The sequence below is a fragment of the Urocitellus parryii genome, chromosome 8, assembly GCF_045843805.1.
Source record: "Urocitellus parryii isolate mUroPar1 chromosome 8, mUroPar1.hap1, whole genome shotgun sequence".
In the NCBI taxonomy this organism is placed as follows: Eukaryota; Metazoa; Chordata; class Mammalia; order Rodentia; family Sciuridae; genus Urocitellus; species Urocitellus parryii.
The window spans coordinates 35,144,234-35,162,659 of record NC_135538.1 but is presented as its reverse complement, the minus strand read 5'-3'; the positions used below and the strand labels follow the sequence as shown (position 1 = coordinate 35,162,659).

Genomic DNA, 18,426 nt, shown 5'->3' with positions numbered 1-18,426 from the left:
TGAAAGGGGCTTACTCACTGGATTCCTTACACTCGTATTCAAAATTATAATGCATGGAACAGTGTGATGCAACCAGCCCATACCAGCAGCTCCTGGCATTTACTATTATAATGTTCAAAAATTTTGTGAGCTGGTTGCTACTTACAGCCATTATTAAAATCAAATTACATAAGCCTATAGTTAAATAAATAATGTTAAGAATAGTGGCATCAACTAAAAACCATCACCTCCTAATTATTTTACTACAATCTGCATTTGGGGCTATTTTATTCTCTTGAATCTGTATGCTGGAAATACTACATAATGGTGTAACTGTGTACCGCCTCCCAATTCAGTGTTTAGTGATGTCACAGTGGTAGTTGAAAATCAGCCATGGTGGGAGTTACTTGCACCATGAAGACTGGAAAATTGTGAAGTCTGAATATTTTGAGCTGATTGTTAAACATTTACCATCAATACTGCTACCACATTGCCCATGTGCATTGTGTTCCCACTCTTAGGGATTTTTCTGAATGATAGCATTCTGACTCAGGAAGGATGAATTACCCCAGAAGTGAGTAAGTGACTGCCTTTATTGCACTCTATCATTGTACTTCCCACTTGAAATTATCTGTGGGGTCCTTCAATTCAGGGACTTTTTCATCTTTTTGTCCTCTATGCTGTATATACTGCCTGGCACAAAAGGGATAGGCATTTAATATTCAGTGAATTTAATCAGATGAACCTGTAAAGAAATGAGACAAGCTCTGCCATATATATTTTGTTGAATGAAAAGGCCACTAGCACACCCTTTCTAACTCTAATTGGGATCCTAATCAATCACATAAATGCACAAATCAATGACTCCTGCCTTAAAAAATGTTGCCAAAAAGAACACACTAAAAATTTAGACTGCTATCACTTGCTTTAACCAGCTCTAAATGATATTATATTTGACATACCGACATAAGTTCAAGTCACAATGTACAGAAAAAATAGATCCTTTTTGTCATTGCTCCAACAACAGACAATGCTTGATATAGCTATAATCCCAGCAATGGATGAGGCAACAAGTATTTCCAACTAAAAGGAAATTTCTAGAGATTTCAAAGCATCAGCCCCTAAAAAGGTAAATCCTGAGGTGACATTCTGCCGCTCCCTCCCCCAACCCTTAACTACACTAAACGCAACATGAGACATTCTTTAAAAAAAAAAAAAAATCACATGCTTTTCTAAAATGTGTTGGCAACTGGTGAAGTTTGTGGTGTAATTATGAATGAGTGCTGGGGTGGAAAGAATACTTGTGTCCAATGACGTGCTGACTCCAAACTGAGGAAACTGCTGAGAGACTAGGAAAGATCTCAGATGGATACTCAGACAAACAGCATGTAACTGCAAAATCCAAAGGATTACCCTATAGATTCTTGCGTCTAAACTAAAGGTGAAATTGCCTCAAAGCAATTTCCAGACTTCAGGTGAGATCTGCATTCTTGATTAAAAAACAGATAGGAAAGGACACAATCTACTTTGCAGAACATAAGAGACATAGCCTTAGAGCAAGCAATAACAGTACCTAGCTGACTCTAGAGCTATCTGCTCTAACCTCACGTGGTTATGGCTTTCTTCAATTCCCTAGTGCAAAAGGTTAGAAGTCACAGACCAAACCATGCTGGTTAGAATTAAGTTTCTCCAGTATGTTTTCGTACATAAATTTGCTGTCTATTGTATAATGTTTTCATCCCATACATGGGTCCTCCATTCTTGATTAATCATTTTCTAATTCAGTATCCTTTAGCTGTTGAGACAGACATATGAAGCAAATGGCTTTCCAAATAATAACTGAGCCATAATTTCAGACTTCAGGAAAAGTAGTATGCATACACTCTTAGGTAATTTTTCAAAGTTAAATGTGCCACAGAAGTTTTGGATTTTTTTTAATGCTCCTTTTTCATTATGTCTGTGAAGCTGATCAAATAATGTATCAAAATAACAACATCTGAAGAAATGTTCAAGAAATTAAAAGCAAAATTTTAAATGAAGAGGAGTTTATGAAGACACTTGCTGCCCCTACAATCACAAAGACTTATTAGCAGAAGCATCTAGTCAGGGCACAAAGTAGCATTACTATGGTAAGTTAAATATTATAAAAGCATTATTTCAGTGAGATCCAAGCCTACAGTGAAAAGAACTTCTCAGCTAAGAAAGCTAACATAGCTGGAGAGCAAATATTTTCGCAAGTATAACACAGGGAAAAAGGAAGTTGGTTTCAAATAAAACTAGAAAAGATACTATAAAACAGGTGAATGAGCACAAGACATCTGAAACTTGAGTAGAACACAAAATCCTGTCTAAGTTTAAAGAGGATTTCCTCTGCATCAACTAGCCAAAGAGCAGCTCTCCAACTGACCTAACAAACTCAAAAGCTTTGAGAGACCATAACGTCATGTGCCAGGGCCAAACAAGGGTTTACCAAGTAGACAGAGACTTTAAAAGTTTTGGAGTTTAAATGGATGTGAAACTACCTCATTATTTTGTGAATTAAGTAAGATTAAATGACCAAGCAACCTTCAAAATGAAACCCAAAAATGTTATCTAAAATATACAGGTAAATGGATATTTTAAAAAGGAAGTGAGCATTTGCTTAGCACATGTGTCAAGGGTAAATAGACTACTGATATCCTTTCCTCATTCTGTAACCTTTGGTGAAATAACATTCTTTAGGAGTTATAGAGATCTCTCCCTCTTGTATTTTTGCTTATTTCGAATTCCCTCATTTCTAAATCTGAGTGCTGCTTCTAGACAGGACATTAATCTCAATGGCACAGACAATGCTTTAAGTGGCAGAGATTTCTCTCTTCAACTTTCGGGTCAATTCCCATTTTAATCTTATTCCCAATATAGGGTTATTATATTTTATCTGAGACCATATCTCTCCAGGGGATAAGGAGTTTTATGTATGCAAAATACTTCCAACTACCCCTTCTCCAATGTGCTTAAGAAATTTTAATGTATTTTCCAAAGATCTTGGGAGTATTTTTATAACTAAAATTTAATTCTCTCACACACTAGCTCCCTCCCCCACCGCTTCAATTTTGTTTCGCCATTCATTCAAGATTCTGATTCTTAGGAATATGCGTAAATTTGTTTCTTGTTTTCATAAACATTGAATTATGTTCTTGATAGTGCTGCCTGTGGTCTTTGTTAATCAGCATATTAAGTTGATTTATTTCTGTTATCCTATTATCTAGTCTCTGATGGTTTTATTTTAAAGTAAAAGATAATGCAGTTAGAGGTTTTAAAAGATAACAGCATGGGATTAGATATTCTGCAAACATTAGTTAATTTAGTCCAGCAATAATGATGATAATAATAATAGCTAATGTGAATGAATTTGATCTGTGTGCCAGGCACTCTTTAAAGCACTTCAATTCAGTAAAAGATAATGCAATCCTCAAAATGCACATCCAGAATAGGGACTTTCATTACCCCATTTTGCAGATGTGGAAACTAAAGGGAAGTGGTTAGATCATGCAGAAAAAAAAAAATCAGTGCCTTCATTCACTCTCAGGCCGACTCCAATGTCTATAGTCTTATACATTATGCAATATATGGAGATCAGCACTTGGGGGTCTTTTGCTTCAATATAAAATGGGCACGAAATATTAGTGACTCAACAAAAACAGTTTCCAAGTTTCCATTTTGAAACATGGGCTTATGTCATTTGGCAATTTTATTTTTTCTTGGGAAACACCACCATAAAGATAGAAATTCAAAATCTCTACTTTCTTGTAAGACATAGGGTATATTCCAATGTCAATACTGTTGTTGCCTTCATAATGACTGACCAAAGTGCCAAAGAGGATGCAGATTATGGCAGGGGCACTTAGGGGATGGTCACAGCCCACTCTCATCCAGGGCTGCCAGGTCTCTCTAGCAAGCAGTCTGTCACCCTCGTGGCTGCCCACTACTCAGGGCAATGGGCTCCATGGCAGCAGCAGCGAAAGAAGGTCTTTCAGAGTCCAGGCAAGGAAGGCAATTCAGAGCAGCTGTAGATCACAGCAAATAAGAATCTGCAGCTGTGCCGCCAGGAATTCTGCATATGAATGTTCCAGTTATATGAGTGCATTCATAGGCACTATGATCTAACAGGCTGCTCACCAGCCTTCTGGATCCTGGTTCTAGTAGGAGAGGTACTGACCAATAGCCTCCAGAAAACAAACATGTTCCCTCCCCGATACTTTGTTTATACTTTGGATTATTCAACATTTGGAAAATTCCACTTGGTGGAATTTTACAATGCTGATGGCAAATTTTTGCATATTATTCTGCAAATGTTCGCTTTTCTGTGGGTAGTCTCAAAGATATGGGAAGACAGCTGGGTGAACTGGAATTGTCCTGGGCAAGTTCTGAAATAGACCAGCAAATTGTGAAAGACACAATTTGAGCCCAGAGACTTGCCAAGCCAAGGAGGTATGATCAGTTACAGAATAGCCTCAGGTTAATTGTGAATCACTAGATTTGAAGCAATGCAAAGGTTACCATTCCCTAAGTCATGCAGTTATATCTGCTCCCCCTGCCTAGGGACAGGTTTGGTTTATGAGTCAGCATGCCCAGGCTGTGGTGCAACAGTGGCACATGATACATGCCCAGAGACACAGAGAGTGGGAGAATACACAAAGGGTTATAAACCTGATCAAAATCATACTCTCACTTCTTCATGAAAATATTTGAAAGGAAAAAAGTACACACAACCACAGTTCTTAAAACAAGTGTTTAATCTTCAATATGACTGTCTTATAATATGTCATCTTTATTGACATATGTGGAGAAAATACAAATATTATTTGGTAGCATTCATATTTACTCATATATATATACGTGAAAATGAATAAGTGGAGTTGCACTTCGTGATATGTGACAGCAGTATTATCCACTTCACAAGAATGGTATGAACTTCTATTCATCATGCCAATTTCTCCCAAGTTTAAAAGGGCAATGTATAACTTAAACGTGAAAATATATGAAGCCTCCATTGCTCTCATCTCTATTCTTCAGCATATACACTTTTTTTTTTGTGCCTTCAATGATTGTTTATCTTTCACTGCTTTATATTCCTAACAAAAGTAATTCAAATTTTATGGTAGTTTACAATTATAGAAGGACTTCCACATATACTATTTATCTTACCTTTAAAAGTGTCTAATTGAATAACTAGACGTTAAAAAGATTCTTTATTGTCCTTTGACCACTTTAGTGATAAGGGAATGAAGGGTCAAATAGAAAGGAATTACACACAGATGTTAAAAGGTGACAGAGCTAAGACTGGGACCCAAGTCCTGCAGCTCTGTGTTCTAAAACAGCCTCCTACACAGAGCTCCAAACCCTTTTGTGCTCTCTGACCCAGGTCACAGCCAGTCCCTTCATCTCAGGTATTAATATATCTTAAAGCATTTAAAATAAGCCTAGACAAAGGAGCAATAATGAATCAATTCTACATAGGAATCTGCTTCAATCTAGTCCGGTTGTTAGGGAAAATAATGACAAACTTCATCATTCAGGACTCACAGTCATCACAACCAAACATAAACAAGGGAGTACAAAGGAGTCATGAAGACAACAATACAGGGAAAAAAGGATACTTTAGTATGTTTTTTATGACACTGTGAAAGGGAAACAAGATGAATCGTACAAACCTTCCTCCAAAACCACTATCTTCACCTCCAGATGCCAGGCCAACTTGTCTAGCCACAGAAAGCCTGTTGGCATCCAGGAGTGCCAGGGAACCATGGTTTGGCTTAAACTGGCATAGCCATGGTCCTCAGTCCACTGTTTTAGTCCACTAGCACCATCTGTTTAACACACACTGGGCAGATCTCCCACTTTGAGAGGAGGTAGCTGAGCAAATGGCTGCATTATATTCAGTATTCAATATCTCAAATATTTCTTACAGCAACTCTTGCAAATGTTGCTCAGAGGTGGGATCAAAATTATACACAAACTCTACTTCTCCTCTAATGCTTTTTAAACATTAAGTTTTCAAAGAGTGAAGAATTATAGGTTTTATTTATTTGTCATGGGCTTAGTCTAAACTTTTGCCTTCTATTAAAATTAATATATACATACATATGTCTAAAAATACAAATATCTATAAATAAATCCTGTCAGGATACCTGAAAACCAAGCAGGTATCTAAGATTTACATTTATACACATATGATTGTCACTTTGTATCTGGATTACTATTTCAATCAAAGTCAATCATGAAGTCAGGTTTGTATTTGGAAATATTGTTTTAAAAATTCTGGCTACAGCTGGATGCAGGGGTACATGCCTATAATCCCAACTACTCCAGAGGCTGAGGCAGGAGGATCACAAGTTCACAACCAGCCTGGGCAACTTAGTAAGACCTGTATCAAAATAAAAAGGCCTGTGACTGTAGCTTAGTGCTAAGAGTGCCTCTGGGTTCAATCCCCACTACTAGAGAAATAAGTTAATAAATTCTGGATACAAACCAAAATAATTATAGATGATCCTAAAGAATAATTCTTTATATAAATAACCATAAAGCAAAATGACCTATATGTTGTAATAACACTGACCCATATATTAAAATCTATATTTTGAGCTCCAGTTCTTCCAGGATATATGACTCTGGGCAAATTATGTCAAATGAAGGGATGATTAATTTTAATATTGTCTTATTCAACATTGAGGCAAGGAGAATAAAATAGTAAAAATTCATGCTTTTAAAGCAGTACTTAAAGGGAAAACCAAAAAGTAAAAACTTCCTAAATTATAATCATTTGATCTGTAATGCATACAAACTTCCCAGGCATGAATTGGTTCTTTTCTGGCTTCCTTTTTTCCATTTAGAAACTAAGGTTTAGGCCAGTGGATTCTCCTGGTGTTGCAACCTGATCACAGTGTCCCTTCCCCACTACTTTCTTTCTTGCCTTCAGAGGGATTATAAAGATACACAAATGTTCCCTGATTCTTTTACTGCTCAAGCCTCATTTAATTCCATCTCAAGCACACACTGCAGTTTCCTTTCCAGAAGGCTCTTCCCCACCGGTGAATGGAATGAGGATCCACAGTTCCCTATCAATACACCTACAAGCTGGGTGGGGATCTAGTGCTAAATCCAGAATGCTGGACTAACCAATCTGCACAGGACCTTCCTGAAATCTGAGTGCCTGATTCAACAACTAGAGACCTGATCTGCTGGATTCAATAACAGTGAACCTCAGGGCCTTTTCACTTGTAACCAGTAGGTAAGCATTTCATGAATGAATTCAAACCTAGATTTTGTGGGGTGAGAGCTGCCATAACCATCTTGCTTCTCTAAGGAGCCTAAATGGCTCTGGAAGCCCCTCAAAGCTAAGTTGGGCAAGCAGAGAGAGATCATATTCCAGTGGAATAATGGGAGTTCCTAAATCAGGTTCCAGTTTGACTTGTCAATTGAGAAAGACAATAAATGCCCCTCTAGGATATGTCTAGGCTAGGTTGTATTTCTGCTTTTATGTAACAACAACAAAATGTCTAATTACTATGCATATGTGCCCATGTTCAATAATGAAGCTTGACTTGACTCGTTCCTCACATAGCCACTTAGGGCAAGATATTAATACTTCGCCCTCTCTGTCTGTCTGTACAATGGACATGATTCCAATCTGAAAGTTTTACTATAAGGAGTTGAAAATGGGTAAAGCACTGATCTTAAGGGCTGGCAGGTCACAGGCCCTCCATAAAGGGTAGTTTCTATCATTGTCTCTGTGCTCACTTTTGGAAAAACTGTCCTCTTTAACATGTGAAAGAACAAATAACCCTAATTATTGGTAACAGGAATAAAAGTAGAGGCAGGAAAAAAGACAACCTTAGAATTTGGAGTAAAATTAGAAAAGTAACAAGTCAGAACATTATAACTCTTGAGGATATATGAAAGTGGTTTTCAGAAGTTTTCCATTATTAGCTCTCCCCTTTGAGTAACCTGTCTTCAATAAGACCTTTTTCTTGAAACATGAGTGTTAGAATTAAGTAAATACAAGGGTCATGTTGTCTATTTATTAATATACTAACTGTGTTTTTTGAGTTTCGTGCAAAGTAAGTAGATTTTTATTTACAGTATAAAGATACAGAGAATGTGGCCATCTGTCATACCCAAATCCAGCTTATATCAAAATATGACCAATTATTATGGGTTAACATTAATTTATACTTGTTGTCTTTTAGTCCCTGAAATACCAATGTCATTCTGCCAGTATTTTTCTGAATCACTAGTGAATGGCAAAAACAAATATACCAGTTGTGATTTAATCAGAGACCTCACTGTTGAAACAGCTAGCACCAGTAGACACATTTAGAATAGTAAATGGATAACAAAAAACACTTACAGGCTCATTAATAAGAAGGCAATTAGGTCTTCTGGGAAAATTCATTTTCTAAAAGAATGCTAAAGCAAGCTATAAAATGCAAGCAAAATTGTGTTTTGACATGAATAGTATACACTGTCTATTACATCATAATTTTTCTCTTGAGAAAACTGACAAGAATTCCTGTTCTTAAATATGAGCACAAAAGATAGTAAAAATAATACTGGTGATATTTAATGCATTCTACCTACTAACTCCCTTTCATTAAGTTTGACTGTCCTATAAATCAACTCCTTATTAAAAAGATCTTAGATTATACTGGAAGAAAAAAAGAATTATAAAGCAAGAGACTAACAATGTTAAAAGGCAATGCTATTTCCTGTACCAATATAACATTATGCTAAGTAAAAATGATTTGCATATAGCACATTTGGTTCCTTCAATAGTATGTTTACCTCTAAACATTCTTATACAAAACACTCATAACCCAAACTACTTAAGACATTATTATTTTCTTATGAAATATTTACTTCATATTGTCTGAGGATTCTTAAAAAAAAAGCCTATGTGATATTCTGATATGTGTCTGAAATGTGAAATTATAATAAACATTGATAAGAATTATCAATACAGGGAAATTTGTTTCATGTCATAAGTAATCCTTTCACAACAGTCTTACAATTCTACAATAAAGTGCATGCGGCCATCTTTTTAAGCTCACTTTGACCTAGAGCAGTGATTCTTGAAATTAAACATTCAAAAACATCACTGAAGATTTTTACTAAAATACAAATTCTGACCAGTAAGTCTGGCATTAGTTCTGATCACAAATCATCACAAGTTCCCAGGTGCTGCTGCTGCTGTTGGTCCATGAACCACAATTCAAGTAGCAAAACCCTAGGGCAACTTGTAGTGCAGGAATCCAGTGGCCATAAAGCAATCAGCCATCCCTGCCCCCCACCCCCGTGGGTGGTAGTAAGGACCCTAGAAAGGCTTCCTCTCTCCTTTTGAATTTGCTGAATGACCCAAGGCAAGTCACTACAAGAAGCTGTGACAAGAACACCACCTGCTTAAGCTGCTGGGTCACTAACTGTCCAGCTAGAATTAGGAGAATTTCTGTGGCTGTTCAGCTGCTGCCTTGAACAGGGTTTGGGGAATCAGCCTGAGCAGCTGGTTAAGGAACAGAATTCATTTGGAAGGGTTTATATAAATAGATCCCAATCTGAAAGAAGATTTATTATTCTCTCATTAAAAAGCAGAGAATGGGACTGGGGTTGTGGCTCAGTGGTACAGTGCTCACCTAGCATACGTGAGACACTGGGTTCTATCCTCAGCACCACATAAAAATACAAAATAAAAAATAGAGATATTGTGTCCATCTACAACTAAAAAATATTTTTAAAAAAGCAGAGGAGAGACTGAGGTAGGGAAGGACAGACTATATAGTTACTTTATTTTCCATTTCAGTTTCTCCAACTACAGAAAAATAATGGCCCATTATCCACAGTCTTCCCAATAATATAAATATAAAGTGTGGATCCTATCCCCCAACGCCTGCAGCTCCTTTCGAACCTGGAACATGGGACAATGAAGCACTATCACTGTTAAGATACAACCAGTTTTCAGCTTTCTCAACAAAATAAATGCAAGCAATAACTCAACTATATACTATATTATTTAACTTTATTTCTGAATTTTTCTTATTAAAATTGCTATAATGACACCTGAAGAAGAATTTACTGAGCACTGCTCACTTCATCATTTTTTAAAATATTTATTTTAAAGTTGTTTTTTAGTCGTTGGGCACAATACCTTTATTTATTTTTTTTTTATTTTTATGTGGTGCTGAGGATCAAACCCAGGGCTTTGCACATGCTAAGCAAGTGCTCTACTGCTGAGCCACAACCCCATCATTTCTATTAACAGAAATCAACAATTCAAGCAGACACACAAATCATTTCATTAGGACTACTTAATTTGCTCCTAAAACAACTATAAGTAAAATAAGCTGATTAGAATTTTTATGGATTATCAACACACAAAGAAGAGCACCAAAAACTTCAACCAGAGTCAAGTGGAAAAGCACCAGTGCTCTGCCACAGAATCAATATGAGCCTCACATCTCAGGCCCGGTGTCTTTCCAGAGCCTCAACAATCTGGAAAACTTCAGACAACCAAGTTTTTAAATTATGTAAATTCAGTTTTCATTACCAATATATTAACTGTAAATCCAAAGAATTACCACAAGAATCTAAAAGGAAAATAAACACACCTCTCAAAACAAAATCTTCACAGAACTTATAAAACTTCTTATGTGCACCTACATTCTTTAAGAGTGTTTTCATAAAACACATTGGCACTAAGATGAAGCATCAAGTTTGTGAACTGTCTACCTCAGAATTCACACTGTAAACATTCAAACAATTTTAAAGAAGTTTACAAAGTGTAGTTATATGTAATTTATTTCACTTATCTCAAAATAATCAGCCAATGTAGTACTCTAGTTTTCTATTCCCATTTACAAAATGAAACATAAAGTCTCTCTTTCATTCACAGACAGGTAAGCATAACAAATAAACATTCTGTGACATTAAAAGATTATTTCATAGATATGGAAGTTTGCTTTTGACTTCAGCTGAAATAAAAAGTAGCCTGACTGATACATTATTCACTTTGTTATCAAATACCATTTAAAGATATATCATGAATTGATATGTCTTGTACTATTTTTCAGTAACTATCACAAACAGCATGAATTCTGATGAAAAAACAAGTCATGTTCAAAAGCAATTACAACCTTTTTTAGGTAGAGAAACATCATTTGATAAAAGAACACAGACCAGATACATATGATCAAAGGGTAGAGTCTGAGAGGAATACACAGAGGGAAATTTTGCATTGACAGAATAAGAAATGAATCTGTTTGGACAAAGGCAAAGGCTGATTCCAATAAACAAGTCAAAAATAGGACTTTTTTCTCTCTTCCGAAATGAAGAGATCAAACACACACATACACACACATACAAACCCTGTGTTCTTTGTTTTGTCTGTAAGAACAATCTGTAAACTCTCTTGATGTTTCCTGTTCTCAATCTTCCAACATTCCTCTTCCTGCCCTTCATGAAGAGCAAATAAGGGAAATGGGAACAGCACAAATCCAAATTTAGTATGATTCACTCTCTTTAATAACACCTGGAGTAAACTAGTACAATGCACTTCAAAAATATTAGTAGAAACCAATACACCTCTTTTATATGAAATAATGCTGCATGCCTATATATTTAAGGCTATAAAATAAGTAATCGACCATTGTTGCTGGACATATGAGATTGGGTGGGAGAATTGGCATTGGCCTTGGGTAGTAAATAGTCTTATTGCCAATTTTTGAGAATATAACTGGTTCCAAAAGAAAACACATAGGTTATGGTTTTGTACATAAGTATGTGGGACTTTTTTGTTACTAGAAGACTGGGAAGAATTGTGGGAGAAGGGTGGAGTAGCAGAGATGTTGATTTTTTTTTTTTCAAATTCACAAAGAGAAGAGCTGTCAACAGCACACATGCTAATTCCCAAATAGCAGCCAAACCTGCATCTTTCCGTCTGGGCAGGCCAGACACAAATGATATCTCGCAATCTAGGAAAATCAGCAGTCAGATATAAGGGGACTAGAGAGAGGAAAATCAATCCCGGAAATGTCCATTTACATATCATTACTCCTGGTTAGAATCTGGAGTTTGAAGGCACAGAGGCACCAGGGGTTGCTGGCCAATCAAAACCAGAAAAGTAAAAGGCAAACCTTAAAACAAGCAGGCTACAGTTTATCTTCCTAGTAGGAAATAAGTATAAGAGCAATTAATTTTGTATCAGAGACAACAAGGAGTCAGACACAAGGAAAGTGGCACTGCTTAAATGAATTGCAAGGTCCTCAGGGATCAGCAGTGTAACCTGCCAGGAATGGCATCCAAGGCTGATCTTGAGCTGCATTTCCAGGCTCAAATCACACAAAAGAGACAATAGTCCCTCTCTAGGTCACTGATAAGACTGCATCTGAAAGCTGCATGTTATTCTCCACAGAAAGATGAAAAAGCTGAATCAACAGTTGAACAAATGGCTAAAGAAATTGATTTAAATTTTGTTCCCATCGTTATAATACCAGGAAAGTTCATAGTGACTCTTCCACAGGCTTAACTCATAAAAGGATCTACACAAGGTAGGTAAATTAAAAATTTCTGAAGAGCAATATGCTGATACAATTATGGTAAGGGCCATTCTAGATTGTTTAGGTTTAATAGGGGATTAGCAAGGGCAGTGAAATGTGATGGACATCATTATCCAAAGTACATGTATGAAGACTCAAATTGGATGTTGACATATTTTATATATAAACAGATATAAAACATTGTGGTATACATGTGTAATAAGAATTGTAATGCAAAAAAAGTACATGCATAAAGGCATAAATTGGCATGAACATACCCTATATACAAAGATGTGAAAAATTGTACTCTATATGTGTAATAAGAATTGTAATGCATTCCACTGTCATGTATTTAAAAAAAATAAAATCAATAAAACTAAAAAAATGATTAAAATGAATAACTGGCTGAATGAAACACACATGCATACACACACACACAGACACACAGACACACACACACACACACACACACACACACATCCTGAACAGCCTGTAGTCACTAGGGAAAGAGTTCTCAAAGTTCAGGAATAGTAAATGAAGAACTAAAACTAAAGAATTTAAGCTACCTCAGTGGAAGAGGATATCTCAGGAACCTGCACAACTCTTTACAACTGACTATGCTGGTTCACATAATATTTCACTAGATCCTCATAAAAACTATGCTGGATAGGTCAGGACAGATATTATTATCCCCATTTTATAGAAGAGAAAGCTGAGTTTCCAAGTCACCCCATCTGTGACCAGTTTTATAACTTATCTGAGTCTTACAGAAAATTTTCTTACAAGATGATAGATGACCAAGAGATGATAGCTATACCACCCACTAAGTATATTTTATTTCCTCTTTGTATTTCTATGCCTCAGTTTTCCCAGATATAACAGATATAACACATGCGATTTAAAGTAACAAAGTAGATTAAAAGAGTGTAAGTTGATATTTACAGAATGCTCTGATTTGAAAGATGATTATCATGGAGCAGTTTTATACCTTAACTGGAAAAGTTAAGGAAAAGGCCATAATCAATGAAATATATCTAAATTGTTATTTAAGCAAAGTAAATATGATTCTTAGTCTTTAAATTTTTATTAAGCTTTCTATATTAGTAAGTATATGACAATGTTGAAAAGTGGCAAACTAAACATAGTAAGTTAGATTTAACTTATTTGGGAAAAAAAGCTATACTTGGAACATTACTTTCAGATTTTTAAAATGTTATTTAAATGCTCAAAAGTTCATCATTCAAACTAGGATTTTAAAAAATCAAAAAAGAATATGCCTTTAGTCTGTACTACATCTCTAATCCATGTCTTTGCACTAAATCTATCTGGCTGTCATAAAATTTGAAGATGGTAAAATACCAAAAGATTTATGATAGCCAGAAAAAGGTAATATTTACAAAACAAACTTTTAATTTATGGAGAAATACAGATAGATCCACACTATGACTTTAAACTCTGGAAATAAAAGACATTCATTTGTGGGCATGTGTGTATATACTGATTGGAAAATTTTTCAGATACAATCCTGTGAGCATTATATTTGTTAGGACTGTACATTCTGTTAATAAAATTTAACATAAAGTCAAATGTTATGTTTTGCCACTAAAGAAAAGCAGACATATTTAGCTAAATCACTTAGAACTGAATGTCTAAGACTACAGTTGTTCATTTGAGATATCTAACCTGCAGGTATTAGAAAAGCACTTCTGCATTTTGTGCTGGAAGAAATTTAATATTTACTTGCTCAGGAAAAGATAAATAATACTTTAGAGGAGAAAAAGTTTCTTTACTATAAAAATGTCCATCAGCTGTTGAGACATTAAGTTACAATTCTTGAATACATGTGAGTTTAATCATACAACTGGTAGAGTTCAAACTTTCAATTAACAAACTACATGTCTTTTCAAGCGTAGGCTCTCCGTGGAGTGACAAACACTGTGCAGAAATCAATACTCTCTCCAACTTGCCTGCATATAATGAGTCGCATCAAGCATGGTTCCAATACTAACAGGCATTGTATGTCAGAGATGCATGCAGTGATGCTTAATCCAAAGAGAATTTAATTAAACCACTAGATCACTCATTGCGTAGAGCTGTTGCCCTCTGTGCCCATCGAATGAATATATATATATATATATATATATATATACACACACACACACACACACACACACACACACACACACACACACGGCTTTCCTTGTGCGTGCTATCATTTCATAACCTTTGCCAGGGTGGACGGTACAAGCTGCCACCTAAGTCTGTTGCAGTTCTAAGGGGCGAGGGAACTGCACACGGAAAGTAAATAAATGATTGCTCTGGAAAACAATGTGAGTTTATTTCCAGGAAACTGGGCAGCCTCAACAATGAAAGAAACTGTCAAGTACAAAATAAGTTCTTTCTCCGTATCCTGTGGGCTCAGCCAGGAGCTCGGCTGTCGCTTTTCCCCCTTTTCTCCATCACCTCTCGGCCACCTTGGCGTTTCCATCTGCACCGCGAACCAAGGCAGCAGATGCGCCCGCCAGCCAAGCTGAGCCGGGTGGGTTAGCCAGAAAAGTTGTCATAATCCGCGGGAGGCAGAAGAGCGCCCGGGAGCCCGCTCCCCAGCGTCCACCTGGTGAAACTTCAGAGCCCCCAGAGGAGAGAAGGATAGAAGCAACCAACCAAAGGAAAGAATAACAAAACTGGAAGAGAACAGAGGACGGATCCAGGAGAGCAGGGGTCACGGACTCATTTGAATGGCTTTACTTAGAAAGCAAAGGGCTAACATAAAAGACTTGCTCTCATCCCTCTTTTAGGGTTCCCCAGGCGGACAGTAGTTGTTTAGAGCACCCATCAAACAGGCTGGCTCTGAGAGGTGCGGAGCCAGCTTCTCCCTGGATTTAAGGAAGAGCGGGCTCCCACACGCGGCTCAGGATTCTCGGACTGGGCTCCCAGACCTCGCTGCACAGGATGACTCTGCTCAGATCCTTAGAATCAAAACATCTTAAAAGACTCGGCCAACAAACACATATCCCAAGCGGTGCCCTAGCCCACAGGACAAAACCAGGAGCAACACTACGCTGGGGGAGGAGAATGGGGACTAGAGGAGAGACGGGGAAGTAGTTGGACAAGAGTCAAGGAAGGTTATTCCCGGGACAAAAAGCACCTGGCAAAGAGCGCCGAGGTCAGTGCCTTTGCGTCTCCACGTTTCTGACAATGGCTTCCCGGGGAATTTTGTGAACACTCTGGTGGCAGACAGCAACTAGCCCGCACGCGAGCAACAGAGCAGTTGTCCCCGGAGTCCTAACTACTTTTTCTTTCTCTCTCCTCCACTAACCCAGTGCAGCCTGCGCTGGGCACCGAGGCCACTAGTTCCACACACTCCAGCACAGCCGTGCCAATCTGCGCCCCGAGACAGCCTCAGGGAAGAACAATGGGTCGCCAAGACCAAAGTTACCTGCGCCAAGTGGCGCCCAGCTCAGTGCCCCGCGTCTCACCTGGCACAAACTCCGGGGACATCTCTTCCTCTACCCAGGGACGGCCTCACCCCAGAGGGCCAGGAAAGCTTCCCCCAAATCCTTGCCCCCGGCCCAGGCAAGGAGCCAGATCCACGTCTCACAAGCCAGGGCTGGGGGGCATTTGTTGGAGCTCCGGACACCCAACCCAACCGCGCGCCACCCAGGACACTCACCTGCAGAGAACTGGCCTTGGGCGGACCCCAGAAGAGGCCAAGGGGAGAGGAGCAAGAGCGCCACAAAAGCAGGCAGTGCCGCCGCCGCCGCCGAATCCATGTCGAGTTTGGGAGAAGTTTCAAGCAGCTTTGCAAAGAGCTGCAGGGGGATGGCTGCGAAATCCACGACGGAGCAGGGAGCTGGGCCTCCCAGGCTCAGGGCGGAGAGTCCACAGCCGCCCGCCAACACTTTTTCCTTCTTCGCAGAAACCCAACTACCTCGGGGGCGAAAGCGTCTCCCGCGCCGCCGGCCGGCCGCAGCCGCAGCTCTCCATGCTCGGCGGAGGCTGCTCCTGTTAGTCAAGAGTTACTTTGCTCGGGGAGGGACGGGGGCGGAGCCTGGGGTGACGTCGCCCCGTGGGCTCCGGGCGCTTCTGAGGAATGCGGGCTCGGGCTCGGGCTCGGGCTCCGCGCCGCCGCCGCCTCCTGCCTGAGAGACGCGCGCCAGCCTCGGCCGCGCGCTCCGTGCCCCGCGCCACTCGCTGCCTTTGTTCGCCGCCAGAGCCCGGCCGCCCGCGGCCGCTCGGAAGCAGCGAGCGGGAAAGGGGAGACAGCGCAGCTCGCCGATCTGCTCCAGAAATCGGAGTTTGAGAGGCGAGTTTGTAAACAGGGTGGCCGGATTCCCGAGGTCGAGCGCAGGAGACAGACCACAGCCGCCCCAGGAGAGGTGTCCGGGGGTTATGTCACCAAGGCTGCGGTCCCACCAGAGTGGTTGCCGGTAGGAAGAAAGGGGACTGTGGAAGCAATCCCTAAGGCAATATCGACCTACAGGGGAAATTTAGTTTCTTATTCATGCAATAAGGAATAAGACACTCCACCCCCATTAAAAAAAAAAAAAAAAAAAAAAAAAAAAAAAAAAAAAAAAACTTGTTGTTCCTTGTTCGTATAATAAATAAAACTTGGACCAGAATAAAATGCTCGGTAACTTTCCAGTGTGAACAGCTGGCGTGTCTCGTTTCTGGTTTATTTGTCATTTGCCAAATATTTGAATTTACTTTCTGCTTCACTGACTTTGCTTCTTGTTCTGAAACCTTCTGGCCTCTTTCCACTTCTCCATCACCTAAGAATTGCATCAGGTCTCATTATATTCTTTCCTTTCATACAGGTCTAATGGAATAGAAAAGGTTTGGGGATTTTTTAAAAATATCTCGTAGGTATTTAAGACGTAAGTATTTAACAAAACGATTTTACACCGACAGTGAAAACAGCGATGTATGATTGATCTGCAGGAAAGTAAAGCTACAACAGTGAAGAATTTTACTTCTTCAGCAGCTTGGAGTGGTTTTGCCATATGCCACCCTGACTTGCTTCTGCGGTAAGAACGTATGGTACATACTTTATTCATTTTTGTAGCATATCGAAAAAGTAGGTGTGATCACAATGGAATAAATAAAACGTACTCAGAATTTGTATGTCATATATAATTTCTAACAATAGTTTGTTGATTGACATATGTCACTCAGACATCTTAAGATATGCATCCTCATTGAGTTAGCCTTTTTAAATCAAGAAAATGTGAAATTCAATTTATATACCATTCATATAATGTACCTAGCCACATATTTCTTCAATCAAATATATGCTGTTAATGACCTGGTTTAGGACAAAGCCTAGAAATATAAATGAAAATAAATACCACATGTATATACAGATATGTTGTATGTATTATATTATACATATATGTAAGGAAGGATGGTCTTCTTTAAAAATTTGATCAGAACAGACATTTGATTAAATAGAATGTTGAGTTGTGTGGCTTGATCATTCAGCACACCTATAAGACCACTATCAATTCAATTCAGCATAGTTAAGTTTATCTCAGGTACAATGTAGATGTTTTAAACACAATCTATAACTTTGAGCACAGGACACCATTTCTATTTCTTAAAAGGAATTCTCCTAGGTCACAGGTAACAAAAACTGATAAGGCATGTATTTTTCTTTTTAGGGACTTAGCAGACCTTTGTAACATTTAGCAACAATTTGCCACAGAAAGAATAAACAAAACCCTACCATCTGTGTACTAATTCATCTGTTGCTCTATACTTGTAAGAAAGATGAAATTCACTGCTTTGTCATTTGCTGTTTAAATACACAAACAAAAAGCTTATTTAAAGAATGACATATGTGTCACAGTTCTCACCTTGTCTATTCCTTGGGACAATTTAG

General features: G+C 38.4%; 1 protein-coding gene across 8 annotated transcripts in view; it reads right to left on the bottom strand.

The window, feature by feature from the left end:
- Ptprk (protein tyrosine phosphatase receptor type K) overlaps window positions 1-16,547 on the bottom strand; it is a 527,087-nt gene extending 510,540 nt beyond the window's left edge. For all 8 annotated transcript variants that reach the window (XM_026380467.2, XM_026380483.2, XM_026380491.2 and 5 more), the window contains exon 1: window positions 16,219-16,547. In XM_026380467.2, the coding sequence (XP_026236252.2) occupies window positions 16,219-16,318 (100 nt within the window). In that variant the 5' untranslated portion in view covers window positions 16,319-16,547. The remainder of the gene's footprint in view (window positions 1-16,218) is intronic.
- Between the last annotated feature and the right edge of the window lie 1,879 nt (window positions 16,548-18,426).